Source organism: Centruroides sculpturatus, unplaced genomic scaffold (assembly GCF_000671375.1).
Source record: "Centruroides sculpturatus isolate CEXI.00-Female unplaced genomic scaffold, Cexi_2.0 scaffold250, whole genome shotgun sequence".
Taxonomy (NCBI): domain Eukaryota; kingdom Metazoa; phylum Arthropoda; class Arachnida; order Scorpiones; family Buthidae; genus Centruroides; species Centruroides sculpturatus.
In genome coordinates this window covers 593,449-617,159 of record NW_019384557.1, presented here as the reverse complement: position 1 = coordinate 617,159, position 23,711 = coordinate 593,449, and the positions used below count along the sequence as shown (strand labels likewise).

The 23,711-nt window shown below is 28.0% G+C and overlaps 1 protein-coding gene across 1 annotated transcript in view; it reads left to right on the top strand.

Annotated features, from left to right (window-relative positions):
- LOC111623897 (AT-rich interactive domain-containing protein 2-like) overlaps positions 1 to 23,711 on the top strand; it is a 243,928-nt gene that overhangs the window by 163,726 nt on the left and 56,491 nt on the right. The window contains exons 10-16 of the mRNA XM_023366627.1: positions 1,171 to 1,341; positions 13,855 to 13,990; positions 16,242 to 16,379; positions 16,478 to 16,535; positions 16,637 to 16,771; positions 18,484 to 18,632; positions 20,082 to 20,701. Coding sequence (XP_023222395.1) covers positions 1,171 to 1,341; positions 13,855 to 13,990; positions 16,242 to 16,379; positions 16,478 to 16,535; positions 16,637 to 16,771; positions 18,484 to 18,632; positions 20,082 to 20,701 — 1,407 coding nt within the window. The remainder of the gene's footprint in view (positions 1 to 1,170; positions 1,342 to 13,854; positions 13,991 to 16,241; positions 16,380 to 16,477; positions 16,536 to 16,636; positions 16,772 to 18,483; positions 18,633 to 20,081; positions 20,702 to 23,711) is intronic.

Below are 23,711 nucleotides of genomic sequence, written 5' to 3'. Positions count from 1 at the left end.
AAAAAAAAGTTGAAATAAAGTGATTAAACAAAAATTATTACAAATATCGTAAATAACAGTTCACAAATGCATATATAGAGATATTTTTTGAAGGGGGAAATGGTCTTCACAATTTGAAATCGATCGAACACACAGTGCTCGAATGCTCGTGTAAACGCACACCATCTATCATATGATAAATGCCAGAAACCTTCGCGGGAGTGTATTAAAAAACTTCCCAAAGCTTCATGGCAATCATACTATGCCAGAAACCTTCACCGGAGTATATTAAACAACTTCTCAAAGTTTCATGGCAATCGGATAAACGGTGTGGTAATGCATGAAGGACACACACACATACATTCATTTATATATATATAGATAATCAAAGTTTTAAAAAGAATTTTTTATATTCTACAAAAAGAATGCACATTGGGATTAGTTTTGAATTTGAAATTTTGTTAGATATTCCATAAAAAGAACATGCACTTGGAACTCATAATTAAGTTTGCTTTGGATTCATACTTTTATAAGAAAATCTGGATATGAAGATCAAAAGAAAGAGAAGGATCGAAAACATTAATCCATTTTCTACATATAGGACTTATTGGAGTTAAACAAGGGATCTCAGGTGTGTAATGGTTGCTCCTAATTTGCACATTACCTACATGACCTTATCGTATTTTAGTTTATTTTGTGGAAAATAATAACTGTCCAGATAAATTTGAAACAGTTTATTTTGATATATTTTTGTTTTTGATATCTGTAAAGGAATAGTACCATATGTTTTTTCCCATCATTTATTGTATTATGTCAGACCTTAGTAAATAAATATTGTTTTGTATATGTTGGACTTAATAACAAATGCAATGCACTGTTTAAGTTACTGTTGATGAATGTCTGAATAAATATGAAAAATACCTTATTATTGATGCATAATGTCTAATAATGTCTCATTTGCACTTATAATGAATTCTAATTATTGTTTTAGACTGCACTTGTGTATGATACAATTAATTCAAAGACACCTCTACTTTAAACAAATGAAAATGAGTAAAAAAGTGTCTTTGAATTGAGGAAATATATTGTGTATATTTAAAATTTATCTTCTTTTATTTATTTTATATATAAATAAAAATCAAATTTAATTTATTTGTGCATCTTGTTATTAAATAATTTACAATTCTTTAGGTGAAATTATCATTAGAAGAAGATTTATGTTCAAGAATTATTTTTAAAACTGTTGTAGAAGGAATTAAATCTCAAGATAGATTTATAGTGATTCGATGCATGGAAATTCTTTCACAATTATGTCGTTTAGAAAGTAATGAAGAGATTATTACATCAAGGTTGGATTCAGAGGTATTAAATTCATTTCCACTATAATTCAAAAACTATTACTATAAAATTTGTAATTTAGAAGTAAATAATGCATGAATTTTAATTTAGAATTATATTATGAATACATAAAAATTATTTCTACTTATATAATAAAAAAATGAAGAATATTTATTTATGATAAACATTTTTATAATAAATGTTAACATTTAAAATACTTAAAATAGTCAATAAGTAAATAATATACATATTAAGTTTAATATAATAAATAAATGAGCCATTCACAGCCAAATCAATTAACTTCCTTAGTTTTGCAAAAAGTATAAAAATAGTAAAAAAAATTAATTAAAATATTTAAAACGATGGAGTCAGAATTATCTAATCTTACTTAATTTTATTGTGAGTGAGTCACGAAAATTCAAATTTCCCTTCTTTTCTGACTTATGGAGGCTTAAAAACTTCTGAACACTAAACCGTTTGCTAAATAAAATAGAAATAGAATTAGAATAAAAGGTTGAAAAAGCAAACCAGTTTTTCTTAGAGAGAGACCTTTTTTATTACATTGTGTTTATTCCTATGTAATAAAAAAGGTTTCTCTCTAAGAAAAACTGGTTTGCTTTTTCAACCTTTTATTCTAATTCTATTTCTATTTTATTTAGCAAACGGTTTAGAGTTCAGAAGTTTTTAAGCCTCCATAAGTCAGAAAAGAAGGGGAATTTGAATTTTCATGTACTCACTCATAGTACGATTAAGTAAGATATAAAAATAGTGTGTCTTTGGAATAATCATTATTTTATAATATACAATATGTTGTTAGATAAATGCTTGTAATAATATATTTTACAATGTTTATTTAAATTTTAAAAAAGAATGTATATTATATTATCAATTTCTCTGCTTTTTGGTTTGTGAAGTTAATCAATTGGAGATAGCTCTATAATAACATAAGTTTGATATGAACATAAATGCACCATTTTTGTTATTTATACAGATATTTCTAAGGCTGTTGAATCCATTTTTTCCAATTTTCTATTAATTTTACTAAGAGAACAATTTGATTTAGATCCTGTATTCCATTCTTGGTTGAATAATTACTTCCTTTCATGCTCTAGTAAAATTAAAATAGGTGATTTTGAATTCCTTGATTTCCGCCCGATCTGTGGCATTCAGCAAGGATCGATCCTTAGCAGCCTCTTTTTCTCTGTTTACATAAATAAAATTTTTAACCATCTTTAGTTACATGTTATAACATATATTGATGACATTAAACTAATAAATCATGACCCTTTTTCTCTACAATCAGATTTAAATATATTATTCAAATTATTTGAAAAGGCAAACTTAAGAAATAATTCCCAAAACACAGTTACAATGTGGTTTTCGTTAACCGGAAATTTATTCTTTCTGTCCTTTTATTCATACTGAATCTATAAATTATGTCAACTCTGTAAACAATCTAGGCACTATTTTTGATAGTAAACTTTATTTCAAACTCACATTGAAAAAATAGTTAAATCTCTTACAATTCAACACACAACCTTATGGAGATTTTGCCATTTGATATCTTCTAAAACAGCTTTACATTTCTTTTTTTTCCACTAATTTTCAATCACTTATTGATTATTATATACCAATTTGGTAGATGGCTGCCCCCACTCTGTTAGAAAAAAATCACAAAAGAACTAAATAAATATACGTAATCTTAAATTCTGTAATTTCCTTTCACTAGCCACCCTAATGTTGCTAGGCCCAGATTGGATTTTCCTTCATTTACTAATTGTGTAAAATATTTTGATAAATTATTANTAAGCCTAACGTAAACTTTTTAAAATAATAATCGTGGCTATTGTATCGTTAAAAATTATTTCTTTATTTTTTACAAACAAAATAAATATATTGAAAAATATAAAAACAAAAAAAAAATTTATACTTTAGAAGTTAATCTAGTATCAAAAACATTTGATTCAGCATGATACACAATCCTCAGAAAAACACCACACAGTGTCAGTGCTGCCAGCTAAAAAACACACATCAACAAAAAAAAATATTGGAGTAGCCCAAGATATAGCCAAAGATTGCAGTGCCACAGTACTAGCGAAAATTTAAATTTGCCAACTGGAATTCTTTCGGATAAACGATGCTCTACTGTATTTCATTTTTTGATGAGGCAAGTTTCCTTGAAAAGAATGAATGACTCCTATTTTTATGTTACTTTTTAAGTCTTTGCACAACTGCTGAAGGACTGTCTTAACTACCATATCTGATGTATCAGCCATAACACATTACATACAGCCTTGTTTTGAATGTACTAAATGAGTTATGTTTGAAAGAGCATCTTTGGCTCTCTTAAATGCTTGATTACATTCATAGGACCATTTCTGTTTAGAGTTCTTCTGAGGTTTGTAGGTTTGTAGACTGAGATGTAGCAAAATACAGAAAATGGAAGGAATGTCAGATATGCATTTTGTTAAAGGTACTTAAAAAAAATAAAAAAGGAGTGTTATAATATACAAAAGTCATTGTGATAAGTTTGTGAAAAAACAGCACTATTAGGTTGCTGAAATAATAATATAAGGATTTAAATTGTTCCTGATTCATTAATTTAAAAACTTTAACAGTATGAAGGAGTGACATTTTTTAACAAGAGCAACAAACACAATGACTGTGAAGAAAAAAGAATCAAAATTTAATGCATTAGTTTTCTTTTTAAAGCAGAAAACTTTTTGACACTTTTTTCATATGGTTAAAATTATCATATTATTATTATTATTTTGTATTTATTTTACATTAAATTTTTTACAACATGTGATGACTTGCATATTCTTGTAATTCCTCCCTCTGCCACTAGGAGTGTCCTCCCTCCACAGCTGAAATTATATCATCTGTTACATCATCAGCTGATATCTAAAATTACACATGAAAATTGTGAAAATGAGAGTTAGCCCAAATGAGCACTACTTATTAGTTTTTACCTGATATGTTGATTAAAATATATTAGAAAGAAAAATTGAAATGCTATAAATATTTATGCTTCTAACACAATAAAGTGTTATAAATTAAGACACTTGGCGGGTTTTCTCATCTTTATTTAGTTGATATGTGTGAAAATTTTACACGTTTCGGGCTCTTAAGCCCCTCTTCAGCCAACTAAAACATTAAAAAAGAATATAACATACATATAAAAACACAAGTATTGTAGAAATCATAAAAATATAAAACGTACCTTTCACTTACAAAACAGTTCTAAAAAATCCCTGATCTAAAACATATTCTGGACATAAACTTATTATATAACTAATATAAACTATAAAACATATTCTGGACATATTCTTGATATAAACATACACTGGACAACAATTATCAAATTGGTATACAATTGATTATGCTTTCTACAAAATCCTTATTACCTTTGATACGCATTGACAATATAATACGAATTTACATAACTTCTACAATATAAATTTACATATCTGACATCTACTATATTTTTTACAATGTATGATTGTTGATTTATTTAACATTTTAATATTTAATATTATAGATTATTATTTGAACTAATGATATTACAATGTCTTGAAGTTGGTAAACATTATTAACATTTAATGTAGATTTACATATTATTTGACTCCCATTACAACATTACAGTTTTTTGTTATTGTTGATTTATTTAACAGTTCAATAATTATTAATTAGCACATTGATCACAATAATAATAATTTGAATCCAGTGAATATAATCAATATAAAATTTTTAACCAGTTTTCGTTTATAGAGATGCTAGGATTTTTATTTATACTATTTTGATTTTTGATTATTTCTATACTTTCTTTGAATTTTCTTTTATATGTATCTTTTTCTCTGTGTAAAATATCTATATTATTTTTGTCTATATTACAATTATTTAAAAGGCAGTGTTCATGAAAAGCAGAATTTAGTCTACGATATTTCAAATCGGCTATATGTTCTTTCAATCTTACTTTAACTTTACGTTTAGTTTCACCTATATAAAATTTTTTATTTTCGCATGTACACGGAATTTTATAGACTACATTTTTACTTTCTTCTTTCTTTGTTATATTTGTTTTGTTAACTTGTTTTGCATTTAATCTGGAGATTAGCTTATCNCATTGTAAAATGTAATCTAAAAATTTTTTGTTGAAAGAAGTCACAGATATAAAGTTTAAGAGATTGTCATAGAGGAACCTAGTTACTATTTCTATCGATAGAGGGCGTAAGTGTAACGAACTGAGTGAGGGCGTAATGATGATTTTAAGTGAATATGATGAAGTGGCTATATGATGATTTTAAGTGAAATACAATATCAAGGAGGCAAATACGATAATTTTCTTCGTAAGGTTGGCAACTCTGATCGACAGTTTGTGAAGATTCCGCCATCTTGAAAACTTGTATTTTGACAAAGCTTAAAACACTTTCCTGTTATAAGAAAGAAATAAAATTAAAAATGAGGAAAAAGGTTATTTTAAAAATAACATTTGATTTATTAATAAAAATAAACAAATAAAGTTATATGTGTCACTATTTGTTATGAGACTTTGTTATAAAAACTTTATATATTTTTAATTATTATGAAATAGCAAAAGATTTAATTTTGAGAGTATAAATGAGTCTTATAAAACATTATAAATGCTAACAAGTCAAATCTTCAATAAGTCTGATCCCTCGCGAGATATGCGACCATCCTCTATCTCTCCAGTCCCTTGACTTTTAACAATCAAAATTTAATAGCATCAATGCCCCTTATACATGCTATCATGCCAAATTTTGTTTATCTTTCTTCACCCCGTCATGAGATATTAGGCGAAAACACATAACAACACACATCTACGAAATTTTTTGCCTCTTTTTTTGAGTTTTTGGGTTCAGGAGTCTCAAAACGTAAAGATTCGAAAAAAACTCAGAGGATCAAATTTGACGATTCCCATAATTTCCCTTGTTATAACAGCCGGGAAAATAATAATCAATTATGAAATATCTACGTCTAGAAATTAGTCTATTGAGAAAGGCCCTCTCAGGGAAATGCTTCCTCGGAAGCCTTTTGTAGAAAACTGGCCCCTGTTTACACGTTACAGACATGAAATAAACCCGGAAAACTACGCGTAGCCAGCCTGTCGTCGAAGCGCGAACCCATGAACTACAAGTGTTCAATAATTTTATCCACTCGGCCATTGTGGATGACCACCAGAAGATCTGAATTTAAATCATTAACGCGAGGAAATAATATCTGCCAAACACCGACACTCTGGATGCAAATTGAGTCTAGAAGACAATTGCTAACTCAAAAGGATGCTTCGAAAAGAAAAACTTAACTTCATCACGCAGCTCCATTATATGTGTCAATACTTTACTTCGCGAGAGTCAGCGGACTTCTACGGGCAACAACGAGCGTTACTTGCTCACTACCCATTTCGTTGCAAATAGAAGTAAATATCCTTTCTTAGGTGGATGTATTCTCTTGAGAATGTTGTTAATGGTAATATACCACGTGTTATTAACCTGTAAAAACGTTCATTATTGCTGCAACATTTCAATGGAGAACATACGCATTTTTTAAAAGTTGTAATTATAAAGGTTTTTATGAACAATTGTAAAAAGTGCACCGTATTAATGTGAATATGTATTTGAAGTGTTTTTAAATGGCTGTATTTCTAAACCCTTTCCAACGTTACCAATTATACACTGGGGTTTTTTAGAAAACAGAATCTGAGTTTGTACTGAAGAGGGACTTAAAATACAAATAAGTCCGAAATGCATTTGACAAACCAATAAAAGAAGTTCCTAACCTGAAAGCTGTATATGATAGTCTACCGAACTGAAAATTGGATTAAAGAGACACATTCACAACGAAAATAGCTTCCTTTTTATGTTTAAAAATAGTGTCCTTTTTACGATTGAAGATAGTGTCCTTTTTATGTTAAAAATAGTGTCCTACTACGAAGAACTGTCCTCAACCAGAGACGAAAATTTTTCCTCGTTTGGATAACGGTCGATAAAGAGGTATGGAGCCATTTATTGTAAGCGCTCTCTCGGAAGATATGCGTTTTAGGGATGGGAACTAGACGTTGTACTACCCGAAATTAGCTTTAATAAATTGTTATTTTTATGTTACGTTTGGTCTCCTTGTTTACTCGTATATCGCCTGTCTCCTTACTGACGGCACTCCTTCCTCCGCCACTCAACTTGCCATCCCATTATAGCTGGATAAATTACCAACAATTCTAATCCATCCTGACCATGAACAGGGTTAAACAGCTGTTGCCAGATCGGGAGACCTACACCCTCCCCGGCAGTTCACAATTACATAGAATCAATTATTAAAATAAATTTATTATGTCCATTTGCTTTAACATTTTTTGAAAATTATATCCTCATTTGCTCTCTTACCCCATTATTTCTTAAGCTAGTCTGCTGTTATTTTTGTTTAAATTCAATGATTAATTTTTTTAATGATTATATACTCTACATACAACTTTACCTCGTATATCAAATTCTTAGCAGTAGTAAGATGTTATGCCAATATTGAATGATTTTTGGGAGTCTTTGGAATAATTATTTTTAAAAGTTATCATACAATATTTATCATTACAATATTTATATGATATGTAAATATTTTAATTTCATGTGGATGGCATGTAAGTTGTCTGTGTTTAAAAGGCAATTTGGTAGCAGATGCAGGATTTGTAATTATATGCCAATTTTAAATTGCAATTACAAACTCATTAAACAGCTCAGCTCTGCATTTCCTTTGTCTAGAGTCACTAAAAGTGTCATTAGAAAATGTGAATAAACCTTTTTGTGCCACAGACATATCTGCCATCAGTTTTTTTTTTTTCTGAAACTATCAAAGACAAACATATGCATTCCTTGTCTAGAGTTATAAGACAATAGAGAAATAAATTTTCATGTAGTGTTTTCTAAACATAATTGGAAGAACAAAACAGTCTCTGCATCTTACTGAGAAAAATGCATAAAAAAACTTATTAAATAAGTATTTTAATTGTTTTTTTTATGTATGATGATGTGAATTGTAATATAAATTTAAAAATTATTGAATAACAAACTTTTTAAAATGTAAATTATGAAAGAATAGAACAAAACATTTAAGTACATAATACCGTATTTTTGCAGCATCTGATTTTGTGGTCTCTCTCTGAGGGAGACCACAAAATCAGATATTTCCATATGGTAAAAGCCAGCATGCCAGCTTATTCCAGGGGCATACTGTCATGCTGGTTTAAGTGAGGTAATATCCCTCTCTAGAGGGTGCATTAAAAAAAATGAAAGACTTACGCCACATAAAAGCAAATGAGTTTTTATTCTAAAATTGTGAAACTGTTAGCGCTACATCAAAAACTACAATTATATGTTTAATTTCTTCATTTTGTCTTCTATCTAATGATGTAAAGTACTTGTGAAATTATGAAAGTGCTTTTTTTTATGTGTATTTTATTATTTGATTCAAAAACACAAAAATAAACATATTAAATTTAAGAAACTCACTCTAAATTATCTCAGCTTACACTGATTAACATTGGCTTTGTGCGAAATTTGAAAGAAAGGTGTTATTTTTAAGGTTGGGTAGATGATCAGTGTTGCCCACACTGACTAATTACTAGTACTTCTATTACAACTGCAAGTCATTAATTGTTTTATTGTCTTGTAAATGAAAAACACTTCAATTTTAAGTCTGTCAAATTACAATGTTATTATTTTTATTGTACTCAAAAGAATATTTTCTTTAATGTTTAATTAACAACTAGTTTTGTTAGATCTGATTAATTTTATATTTTAATCACAGTTTAACTGGCGTGCTGGTCTTCCCTGTTTTTATGCAGCATACTGGTCACTCCATGAAAATACAGTAAAATTTAATGTTATAAAATAAAACAGTTAAGTTGAACACTGCTCAACTCACTTTTACGCTAGTTTTACGACCTGCTTAGGCATAAAATAGCAGGGTCACGTGATTAAAAGCTTTTATGGCAAGGGGTTTTATGCCTGTTTTTACGCTAGTGGAGTCTCAGCCTTAATTAATTTAATTACATATTTAAATATTTTGTTGAATTTTTTATCATTTCTGTTTGAAAAGAAAATTTGTTACTTTATTTTAATAACTGAAATTCTAATGATATTTTATTGGATAATATAATGAAAGTACATGAACCTAAAAGTTAGCTTTCTTAGAGCTCACTAACTTACATCAAGTATCATCTTTCTTTCTCAAAATTCATAACATAAATTTATGAGTTTAAGAGATTGGAGAGAAATAGTTTCATTTTGTATTCATTAATAATGAAACTATTTAAACTTAGTGAACAGAGTGTTCTAATTTTTTTTCATAGTTGTTTTTGAAAATAATCCACATCTTTTTACATTGATTACATATACAAGACATGTGGCTTAAGTTACTGTAATAAATTCATTTTTTGCTATCTTATGCAGTTCTGTTAATAGTTTGACAATATCAGCAGTTGGAGGGGGCAATAGTTAAGTACTAATGTAATTAAAATATGTAGTTTTAGCTAGGGCTATGGAGTAAGTAGACATTCCTGGATTTTCACTGATAGAATATTAGAAGGTCCTTCTTCAACACCTGCCTCTAAATAATAATTTAAAATATACTTTGATTATATTAATCCAGAATGACATTTCATCAATATCAAGTGAATCAACAGATTATTTTTTACATATGTCTAGTGAATCATTAGGTATTCCTATTGAAACTGAAAGTACTTGCATTTTTTTTCACAGTTTTTCATTATCACTATTATCATCATCATCTTCAACCACATATTAAGATAATATTTTCCATCACAGACATGGTTACAGTAAAGTATTCAAAACAAAATTTAACTTGAGTGTTCTTAGCCATTCCGTACAAGTCTTTTGACAATAAAAATTTAGAATTAGCTAACACAGAATGTATTTGAATATAAATTTTTAACAATAATTAGTGATATGCAAAGAAAGATTATGAAGTAAGGAAATCATAAAATAAGATCTTGCATTACAGGAGGCTTCAATAATACAAGATAGGAAGTTAATGTACCTATTAGAAGCTTAATATAAAGTACATAAAAAAAAAAAACAAGAACTGTAGTTTGTGCTAATCCATTTTTACTGACTTAATCTTCACAGTCCTGATTTTAACTACTATTAATATAGTTGACTAAATGTTTAACTATTTTTTAAAATTTACTATAAAGTTGCCTCAGTATAATCTATTGTATTAACTTATATATTTCCATCAATGGTACTGTTAGTTCTTAAACCACTCACGTCAAACTTTAGTCACTCAAGGTCGCTTTTACTTACATCATTTTAAAAATTTGCCAAAAATACAATTTTCATTGTACACATAAGAAAAAAATCACTCATATTCATTACATTATGTAGTTTTTGACAGTTTAGTTTATTTTAGTTAATTTAAAAAATTACTGCTCCATCACTGTTAGATAAAATCACAAAAGAACTAAATAAAATATATTTAACTTTAAATAAATTCTTGCAATTTACCTTTTACTAGCCACCCTAATGTTGCTAGGTCCAGATTAGGTTTTTCCTTCATTTACTAATCACGTAAAATGTTTTGATAAATTATTATTATTATATCACAGATATTACAACAGTCACATTATGTCCAATTGGATTACATTAAGTGTTCCCTCATGCAATCTTTGCAATTTTCAAATATTTATGCACCCTTTTTTAGATTATCTCTATCTCAAAGATCTTTTTTTTTTTATTGAATTTCACAGAATATAGCAGAATCTGAACACTTATTACATTCTGATTATTGTCATTTGAAGAAAGAATGTAAATGAATATTAAATAATTCTTAACCTTTCTTTGTGTTTTAATACATTAATAACATTCTTTAGATAGTTTAATATGTAAATTTAATGCTAATGCACCATTTTTTTTTTTTTTGAATTTCACAGAATATAGCAGAATCTGAACATTTATTATACACTGATCATCGTGGTTTCAAAAAACATGTAAACAGATACAGTTGATTCCATTTAATTGAGACACTGGTTAATCAGGGCAACCACTTTATTGGGCCAAATCCCAAAGAACAGAAACCAAACTAATAAATTAATACATAATTTAATCGCTTAATTGGACAGTAGCAGAAAAGGATTTTAGCAAGTTTTGATATATTTCAGGGATCTTTCTAAAATATGTAGACACTATGCACACTAATGTCATGTAGGTCTAACGATTGGCAGAGACAAAGCAATTTTGTCTTTCGCTCAGACAGTGGAGGGGGTGACCCTTAGCGGGATGTATCACACAGGGATCCCATCTGAGAGGGACCTGAATGCAAGCTACTGACCTTGCTCTGGATTGGACCGGACGATCCCTTTAAAAGCGAAGGGACCATTTTTTCAAGGTTTTTCGACTGAGTTGGAAGACAGCTAGAGTTTCCTTAGAAGGTATTGTGTGCATAATTAAGTTTAGATTCGAACAGCAGACATCCGATCGTTGAGATTATCATCCAAAGCTGGCAGATTCTATGGACACTTCTGCCAAAGTGGCCCATCTCCAAGTAAAGGAAACTGTACTCAAAGGAAGACCGTAAGTTGACTTTTGGACGAACCCTTTCCTTTCTCCCTTTTTAGTTAGAAGGGAGAAATCATTCTAACTAAGAGGAAAAATCATTCAATCAGGAACGAATCGAACAGTCAATTCTTGTGTATGTCACTACTAATACTCTATTTGGCAACACTAGCATGATGCAAATCAGTTATCTATCATCTTGAGTCTGGCAAATTTATAGTACAAATACGAGGGGGACCCAAAAAAAACCGAACTGAGAGCGCACTGCCATTCGTAGACTTAGTAGAGTGTTCTCCCGTTACATGGGGTTAGTAGAGACCTTCACGAAACAGCTGTGCATATGGCATCAGTTTGTAGGTTTACGTTTGAGCGTAGTGTTGCATTTCTCTTACTGTTGTTTTGTTCCACCTGCGAAGTTCTGGGCATCCTTCAACATCTCAAAACAGTGAAAATGTTGAAAAATCTGCCAAAAAAGTGTTAAGACGTCTGCGAGAGGATGTGTGAAGGAAACGCCTGGAACTTTGGTAATTAGGTGACTGGTTCCTTCATCACGACAATGCCCCCCGCACACACGGCCTTACGAGTGACCCACTATTTGGCCTCTTGAAGATGACCTGTCGTTCCCCATCCTCCATATTCACCAGACCTAGTCCCGTGTGACTTTTTCTGTTTCCGAGAATGAAGAAAAATCTAAAAAGGGAAGTGTTTTGATGATGTGGAGGCGATAAAAACAACTTTGCTAAGGGCACTGGATGATATCAAGGTTGAAGAGTTTGAGATGCTTCAAACAGTGGGGAAAAAGACTTGACAAGTGCGTCACATCTAATGGAGAGTACTTTGAAGGTGACAGAAGGAATTTTGTAAAAAAGTTTATAACCAGATTTTTTGTATAAAAACTTTATTTATTTTTGGGTCCCCCATGTATTTTCTGTATTTTGGTTTAATAAAGCATTAAAATAGATACATTATTATTTTTACCTACTTATTTATTTACCTATGTACTACATATTTTATTTTAGAATTTATTATTAGTTCATTTAATTGGGGCAGTCGCTTAATTGAGACAAAATGGATTAGTCCCAACGTGTCCTAATTAAGTGGAATTGACTGTATCGTGTAATTCTTAATCTTGTTTTTATTGTATTTTGTATTATATTCTTTTTAACTGTATTTTTAATTTTTTTTCTTATATTGATTATATATTAATTTATTTGTAAATTGTTATTGTTGTTTGTTTTTATGTATTTTATTCGGGGTTCAAATGTTAATTAGGGGAGAAAATCTTTTGTTTTAAGACTTTTCCGAATGTAATTGTAATAAAGAAATGTAAGCTCTAATAAATGTAAATTCTATTGTTGACAATAAGAAAAGGACATGGCTTCATAAAAAATACAAATGTAAATTCTAATAAAATCAAGAAATATTCCAGAAAACCTTTTCAGCTTTGTGGATATTAAAAAAAAATTCCAGAAATTTCATTTAATTTTTTTGTGAAGTAGACCCAAAAAAGTGCTGTGATAAAAAGAGGGCATGGTTTTTGATGTGACAAGGAATTCTGGATTCCATTATATTCCAGAAACCATGATGATTTGACCCTGGTGGATGTCTTTTCTTGAAAATGTGAAAGAAACTGGGATAAATATGTTAAAAAGTTTAAAGTTTAATACATTTATCCCAGAGTCCCTTCTCCCTATACTACTTATGTTAAACAAGTATATCATTTATACAGAAGATTTATTTATTTATTTTTTTTGTTTTAATTACAGAAATACAATATTCAGGAATTAAAATTTTTAGGAATTTTTAATGTTTATTTTTAAATTGTTTTTAAGAATTTTCTATATAAATTATTCAGTTTTGTATTGTATTGAACAACATTTATCTTATTCTCTGAAATAATTACATATAAGAAAAATACATAATGAATTACATTACAATGCATATTTTTATTTTTCAGGTATACCAACAAATGGTAAAATTGTTGACAATTCCAGACATTATGTTGTTAATATATGTTTTAGAAGCTCTCTATGCTCTGTCTGAATTTGGGACTCACACTTGTGAAAAAATAGTACGAACTTATCATTCTATAGGTGAGTAACAGTTAAAAATAAGAAATATTATGTCCTAGAAATATTTTAAGATATATTTAATATATTTTCTAATAATTGCAAAAAAAAGCTAATATTTTACAGAAAGGATTTATTTATTCAAAAATAGAAAATGCTAATAAACATTTAAGAAGTTACTTTTTTTTATTATAATAAAAGGAGATTTAAAGAGCATAAGTGGGCCATTCATTAAAAAGGAAGAAATGAATATAGTATAATTTGATAATGGACATCTGTTTATATTCTACCGCGCATATTTTTATTTAAATATCTGTTTATATTCTACNGTGAACATGAATGGAATAGAAAAATATTGGTTAAAATCTTTATAGAACCATATAATTATAAATAATAAATATTCTCAAATTTAAGATCCTAACATTGAATGCACAATAGACACTTGCTAATCCAGCTATTCCTTGACAGAGGTGTGTCAGATTAGCAAGAGTACTGGATTACTGAAAGTGTGTAGACCTAAAGCAATGAATGATGTGACCTGTTGCCCTTAGGTATGGATTCATTTTGGAGAAGGATAGGCAAATAATATAGTACACTGAAATGTAATACTGTATACAGAAATGAAATTCAAGTAAACGAGAAGACAAGATGTGTGACATGACTAATGTTTTCATGGAAACGGAAGTGCATAGACAATTACACTATAGGGTAAGCTGGATTATTGTGGGCTAGATTAGCAAAAGTCTGTTGTATGCACAAAGGAATTTGTCTGATTAAAATTCATTTATAATTAACATTTTATTTCTCACTTTTTCCTTTGAAAATAACTAACAAAAATAATAAAAGACTGANTTTTTATTTAAATATCTGTTTATATTCTACCGCGCATATTTTTATTTAAATATCTGTTTATATTCTACCGTTGCTATCATTCCAAATTTGCTATTTAAGATTGGAATGTTTTTTAAAAATTTTGTATTCAAAAAAGGTTCTAATGACCTGAAGAAGACGAAAGTGTATATCGTTGAAAGCGCTCGTCAATTTAGTGACATAGGTGTCTAATTTAACGCTTATATGTTAAAAGTTTTTGTGATGAATATAGTATTGGCAAAGCAGCTGATTTTGAACAAAAAAGCAGTTAGCTGTTGTTTTACCAGACCCAAATAATAATCTTTTAAGAGCAGAAGATGAACTCATCATCCCTGCAAATGTTAATTAGATTATATAGGAAACATGAATGAAATAATTTTAGAATCTTGGATTTGGTCATTGATGTCTTTGCAAGTGTGAAAAGTGACAATGTTACAATATTGTTACTTGAATGTTAAAAAGCATTGATCTAGTCTTTTTTTCTTTTTTTTAATCATAACTATTATGTCTTCTAAGTATACTTTATTTTTGTGTTAATTATTTGATATTGTATTGTAATTTTGTTTTTGTACTTTTGCTAATTTACATTATATAGCTAACACAATTTTTAAATCTATTAGAATGTGTTTTAGAATGATTAAAATTTAAAACTGTATCAGTAATATAGTTCATTCTGTAAACTTTTTTTGAATGGGTCTGAAGATAAGTTGTAAATTAACTCAGAAACTGTTTTAAGAAATCACTTTTTATTATAATAAGTGTTTGCTACCATTTTCGTTTTTGGATTGGTCTGTGGAGTTGTTTCTTACAAATGACAAGATTATTTATATTATGCAAATTTGTTTATTTATTTGAATTATTTTCAACCAAAATCAAGAAGTTTGAAGCTTCTTATTTATTTATTTATTTTGTTTTATTGAAAATAGACCTCCTGAATAAATATTGCAATCTCTCTTAATGACATAAATATCCTAAAGACGATTAGATTTTATAGTAAGCATTACTTATTTTGGAAATATGATATTACTTTTATTAATAAATTTAATAAACATTAATAGCATATGGTGTCAAAATTAATTTTTACACTTTGCTCTTATTTTGAAGTTCAAAATATTAATTTTTGGAATTCAGAATAAGAACAAATTACATCAAGATTCAAAACATATCCAAATTTTTATACAAGTTTAATGAAAACAAAATAATTTGCTTCATAAAAATAAGGTAAAAAATATTAAGAAATTTCAAATTTTATTTTTATTAGTAACATTTAAAAATTTTATCTCCTTATAATATATATAATGAAGTTTTAATTAAGGATAATTAATAATTTTCTGATCATTGAGTTTTTAATTACATTTAGTTTATTAGTATTTTTAGTTACATTTAACAAAATATCTATTTTTAGGAGCACTTGTCAGTCTTTTGACTCTTGAACCTGGAAGTTATGGTCAAGCTGCACAAGCTGGTATGAAACTTGTAGAAACATTTGAACCAGTACCAGTGACAGAAACTTTGCCTCCAACTACAAGCAAAACATACTCAGGTAACTTTTTAAATATATTTATTAAGACAATTAAAATGTTTTAATTTTAACAGTATTTCAGAAAAAATGACCCTCTTTTTTCTTTTTAAATAAATTAGCTAATTCCAGTTCTCAAAGCTCTGGAGATGTAGATTCAGAAACATTTGCATGCAATTGGTAATAACTTCAAAAATTTTTTTTGTTATAATTGTGTACTTATGATATGATCTATATTTTTTATTTTCATTAATTCTGATTTTATTTTAAATGTTTTATAGGTTAAGGGCAACCTATGAATTGTGTCATGGGTATTCTATTTCAAGAAATGATATTTATGCTGATTATGTAACACATTGTAGTAAAGCGGGGAGAAAAGCTGTTATTAATGCAAATTCTTTTGCAAACTGTGTTAGGTATGATTTTAGCAGTTTTTTTTTTCCAATTAATTTAGGAAAACCTCACCTAACATGATTTTTACAGGCATAATAATCAATTAAAGTGGTTGAATGAAGTAATACTATTTTCTTCTTTAAGTGGTCAATTAATGCAATCTGAGAAAAAATAAACTTAAATCATTGGAGCTACAAGAGGGTGCAACAGTCACTGTGAGTGACATGCACATTCAGGAGTGCAAACAAGAAGAGAATGATATAAATAAAGAGAGAACTTGAATTGGCTTTTGTTCACGTTGCATGTGTCATAGGATTTTGTTTGACTCTGATCTTACTATGGAAGAAAGTACAGAAGTAGCGAGAAATCTTGATAAGGTGATTGACACCTATTGCAAATTGCAGAAGGATATGAGAAATATTAATACTGTTCAAAAAACATTGTTTAAATATTTTGCAAAACAGTAGCTAAATGAAATTACATTTATGCAATTATTTTTATTATGAATTTAATGATTTTATCCTCTAATATTGCTTATATGTATATTTTAAATTTAGGTATCTTGATGGAATAATTGTAATTATTTCTATTGTTTATTATCTGAAATTAGCATTTTTCACTTAACTTGTGTTAATTGATGAATTAATTAATCATGTTAAACAAGGTTTTCCTGTTTTTTAAGTCAAATTATTTATGCATTTATATAGTTAATTTTTGGAACTATTTTAAACATTTAAATGGATTATAGAAAATCTCTTATTATACTATATTAATATAATCATTTGCACTTTATATGCAGTTTTTATAAAATATAACATAACAATGCTATATTTTACTTAGTAGAAAAATTCTATAATTTAAGTATTTTTTTACTTTTTTAATATTAATATCAAGTATTTGATGTCATTAAAATGAAATAAATTCAGACTAAAAATGAGCTTAAAATGTTTAACTGTCATAATAAAAATAAAGAAACTTTCAAAAGTAATAATGTAACTGTTCAATGCTTTTTGTGCCTAAAATCATTGTTTTAAAGACTTTTTTTAAATAATTATTCAATTATTGATAGAAGAATTGGTGATAATTTTGAAAAAGAGTCAAGCTTTATTATTATTCTTATCGCTTTTTGTCCATTGAATATTTTGAACATTCAAAATATATATTTGCTCATTCATTCTTACTTGCACACTTAATGTTTTGATGAATTTACTTATGAGAATGAGGAATATTTAATATTAAATATGTAAATTAATTTCTTTAAAAAATTAATCTGAAGCATGGAAACAAAAATAATTTTCACAGTAGTAGTAATGAAAATATTTAAAATAAAAAAAAATTCATTAAATCTTTTAAAATGTGATAGATACAAAATTAAATATTTTAATTATAAATTATGCTGTTAATTACATATTTATAGCTAAATATAGAAAGTATTTCCTATTTAAAGAATTTAGGCACATTTCAATAAAATTTAATTAAGTTAAAGTATTTAAGAATAGTAATTTTTATTATACATTATTAATAGTGGTTTTTTAATGTATTATCATTTACGAATGAGAACAAATTGAAAAATTTTTCATATTTTTTAAAACAAATTATTAAAATCTTTCAATTTAAATGTTAGGGTTTAAATATATTTATAAAAAAGCTATAAATATACACAATAACATATTTATAATAAAAACTGTAATATAAAAAAATTGTAAATATACATTTACAATTTTTAATTTATTAGGACTGTTTTTCCACATTGTGGGTTAAAACGAACAGAATCTTCAACTGGAATAATTACATTTCATCACGATGGACTGAGACGCCGCATTAATCATTCAAATTTTCAATCTAAGGGAATTTCTTCAGATTCATCTAAATCTCCACTCAAAAGTAAGTAAATATTAATTATTTTTGAAAATATTCATAAATATGAATAGTTTTGATATTAAAACTTGAAAATTATAATTTTTATCAAGGCTTGTTAGAAACTGTAAAAATTAATTTAAATTGTAGAGTATTAAAAAAAATATAAAAGATTTCTATATTTTCTAAAAATTTTTCTAATTTTTGAACTTTTAGTATATAAAATTACAACATTATTATATTTTTGTTTTAATTAAAGATCAGTTCATAAAATTATCATTGGACTTATTTTTAAAAGAACTAAATTGAACTAGTTTTTGTCTTCATATAAAAAATTTAGTCATTTTGAGTTATTGTATCATTGAGAATGATGTAATTGTTATAATTACTTTAAATAATGCTTTTTATCACTAAACATGAAAATATTAATGATAAAAATTGTAATACTGGTTGGTCAAAGATTTATGCCCATACATTTATATGTACAGGCATCTACAGGAAAGGGGGGCAGATGAGGCACTTCTCTTCCCTAGGATTGAGTAAAAAATTTCCCAAATTATAATTGTAAAAGTGATTGAGATGTGTAGCCTTAAACCTCCAACCATTGGACAGTTTATCTGTCTTAAAATATCTTCTCTCTCTTAAAACATCCAAAAAATTATATAATTAAATAAAAATTTATTGATGTAGTTATTTGTATTCAAACTTTGCAACCTCTAGAAAATTTTTGTGGACACCCCTGTATACATGCCTATTTATTTTTTTTGACAAGTCAGAGGCAATCTGATAATTGGACTTTTACTGTATTTGCAGTGATCTAAACTTCTGATGATATATATTATGAAGAAACATTTAAATGAAATCACATTTTTGTTAATTTTTATGAAAGAAAATGCAACAACAAATTACTTATAAAATATAGATATTTTTCCATTCATTTTAGTTATGTTGAGTATAACCTCTACAACTAACATGAGTAAGATATCACTGTTTTGTCATAGTTTGTACTTGGTGCAACAATTCTTAAGAACTAGTTGTGAAGTTAAGATATTTCTGTACTAAAGTACAGGAACAATACATATTGAATAACTATGATAAGCTTTATTTAATAAATTTATTCTTTAATCTGAATAAATTTGAATTTCTTTTTCATTATCTTTTTGATAAATAAGTTAAAGAATGTTCAATAAAATGTTTTTAATATCAATAATATGTTTGTTTTTTAGAAAAAATATTCATGATTGCAAAGAATTTTATATTTTATGATAAAGAATTTTCATATGAAAGGCACATACATACTTTATGCCAAAAATATGAATTATGTTATTTTGCCGTTGTGAATTTTGCAGTGAAATCAATTTTTTATATATCTAATGTTTTATTTAATTTTGTTAAATAATTTTATTAGTTTAATTTATTGTGTAATATTAATTTAAATAGATAGATAATTCATTTATAATTAAAAAATTTTTCCAGCTTCATTTGGTAGTAATTTGGGTCCACCATCTCGTTCACTTTCTGTATCACCAAATCCTACACACAGTCCTATATTAAAAGCACAATTATCAGCACCGCCACGTCCATTGCCTTCTGTTTCTCAAGTGCATCCACAACTCCAACAAGCTTTAGCTAGACAGCCATCTGTTTCTCCATCACCTCCACCTTCACCTCGCCATCCTTCACCAAGTACAACACCTACGCCTTCCCAGTCAAATTCTGCTGGTTCAAGTACATTAATAAAGAGTTTATTAGCCAGCAAAGTAACAAGAAATCTTCAGAGACAACAGCTCTTGCAGCAACAGTCAACACCTGTTAATCAACCAAAACCTTCATCACCAACAAATACTGTTTTGTCTTCAATGGGAATTCCTATAATATCCACTCAACATGGAAAGTTACCACCAAAAAGTCCTCAAAGGGGGATAGTAACTTTGAATAAAGAACAAACTGTGTCTTCCCCTTCTTTTTCTTCAAAACAAAATTCATCTCCTAATATTGGAAAAAATCTGCCTAAAATCCAGAAATCCCCTTTTAGAACAGGAACAATAATATCAACTTCTCGGCTAAATGGATTACAGAGAGAAATACAACTAGAAGTAAGTCAAAAATACTTTATTTATTGGTTATATTTTTTTAACATTCTTAAATGCTTAATAAAAATCTGAAATTAATATCTGAATTTTATTTAACTATAATATAATAGTTATTATATTTTAGGTTTTTAATGATTTCTTAGAAATTGTCATAAATGAAAATTTTGTTTGTGGGTTAAATTTTATATTTGAAAAGTAAGTAAATAAAAATTTACTACATAGTTGAAGAATAACAATAAATTACACTTTTGATGTTGAAACTAGTGTTGTGGAGTAGGAGTCATTAAAATTCTTCTGACTGGCAACTTCTATCTTGAATTTTAGTATTTGAGAAATAAGTAGGAAAAATACTTTTTAATTAGTATGCAAAGAAATTTCCTAGAAAATGAACACGTTAAATATCATTTTGATATCTAAATTTATTATCTATAAATGCCATTTCACACCAAAAATTATGATGCATTACACAATATTTGATTGGCTTTGCATTTGTAAAACAATATCTTAACCTTTATATTTTATTATTATTATTAATTGTTTTTTTGAGTAGCTCATATGTTATGTGAAAAAGATTAAACTAAGTAGCATAGGAACCACTAAAAGAACAAATGGTTTTTTTTTCAATGTGTGAGTGTAATGGTTGATAGTTCCAGATAGTGGCACACAATATGAGGGCAATCTGCCAATCATGGAACATTTCTTCTAGGAGTATTTTAAGAGAAACTGTCTCCTATTCAGGTATTATTGACATGATGAAAATCCAGAAAATTTCACTAGCCAGCCTGTCAGCCCAGGTGTGAACCTGAGCAATTTCCATTGTTTAGGGATCAAATCTGCATAGTCACTGGTGCAGCATGAGTGTAACATGAAGAATAACACATTGATGGATTCTATGTGAAAAATTTTTTGCAGGCTCTCAACCAGGATTTGATCCTGGATCCTTCACAGCAGCAGTCTGGAACACTACTGTTCAGTTGTTTGGCTAGCTTTCAATGTATTAAAAAAAAAAACAAAGAAGGTCTCTGAAATTGGTTCTTGGAAGCTTCACCATGTTACTAAAGCAAGAATGCAAAGTGCAGAGACAGTAATAAAAAGCTTATGGCACTGCTTTGAAGTGCCAACCTTATCTTTACCAAAGAGAAACTCCCAAGTAAAAATGTCACTTTCATTTCAGGTGCCATAATTTTAACTCAGCACAATATTTTTTTTACATCTCAAATATTTTTATTCTGATTGCTTTTTGTCCATTGTCTTTGTATGTTTGCTGCTAATGCACTTTTCCCAAAGACTGACTTATCACATTGGATTGAACACAGAACAGAATGATTTTGAGACACCAGTCAATACATAGATCCTTTTTAAGATTTGTATGCATAACTTATGTGTACACATTATTAATTTCATAATAAAAACTCCACTACATACATATAGATGCAACACAACTCCATCAAATAAGAACATTTTAACCAGAACATAAACTTGAATGAAAATTTGTACAATTCAATACCACTTTCAGGAAAATTGATGAAACTATAATGAATTCACAGTACATTCATACTCTAATAGAATTTACTAACTTTTCTCTTACATATTTGTATTGTCTTTGGCTTTCATTCTGCAAATTGTGTCTCAAGGTCATTCTGTTCCCTGTTTAATCCAGTGTGATAAGTCCATCTTTGGAAAAAGTGCACTAGCATAAAACATACAAAATTAAATGTTTTTCTTTGAATATCAATTTTTTTTTTAAATTAATTTTTTTAATTAATAGATTTTATTATATATACGTTTAATTAAGTCGGGGGGTCGGAAATCACAATAAAAAACATAATTTTTGAAAATTGTTTAGAAATATACGGCCAGCTGGTATTCACCCTATTTTAAACCCTTCTCCTCCTGTAAATTTTATGAGAATGTTCCGCGAAAGAGGATACCAGCTGTTCTCAAGGTCATCCAGCTGTAATCACAATTACTTGTTGGCTTCAGATTTCTGGGAAAGGCAAGACAATGGATAATAAACTTTGAAGCTTTCTCTTCAAAATTAACGTATTTCTTTGTTTTTTTCAGTTTTAAGTATTTTTTTATGTTTACATTAAAATTAAAAATTGGTCAGGCAAAAAGCGATTAAGTTTTCTGGGCACAATTGTATTCATCTGTTCAAGTTAAATGATTTTTTTCCAAAATTCATATTTTAAAATTTACTATAATTGAGTTTAGTCAACCGTAAGTAGAAAACTAACTGTTTTTGTAATAGCTGGGATGGGAGAAACCATTCTACAGACAAATTTATGACATTATTCATCAAATAATTATTTTCTGCATTTTATTGTATTTAATTTTTTGTCTAAAATGATTAAATTTAAATCAGTTTATGATAATTTACTAATAAAAGGAGGATTCTTTTAGCTGATTGAGATATAGTATGTTTCTTTATAACAAATTTATATGGATATAACAAATTTACCTCAAAAATTAACAAATGGATATACTGTACAGTAGAGCGTCGTTTATCCGAAAGCTGGTTATCCAAAACGTTCGTTATTCGAAAGCATTCCAGTCGGCAAATTTAAATTTTCGCTAGTGCTGTGGCGCTGCAATCTTCGGCTATTTCTCGGGCTACTCAAATATTTTACGATTTTGATACTAAATTAACATCTGAAGTATAATTTTTTATTGTTTTTATATTTTTCAATAAATTTATTTTGTTTGTACAAAATAAAAAAATAATTTTTAACGATACAATAGTCTTCGTTAGGCTTAACATCGACAAAAATTCAACATGAAGCGACACGCAACGGAGAGAAATTTCAACATGGGATAAATTAATATATTTTTTCATACATGATTCGTTATCCGAAAAATAAGTTATCCGAACCACCCCAGTCCCCGATTGATTCGGATAAACGACGCTCTACTGTAACAAATTTACCTCAAAAAACTTGAAAGTTTTTGAGGTAAATTTGTTATATCCATTTTTTTATTCTTGCCATAAATTTTAGTACAACTTTTTAGAGAA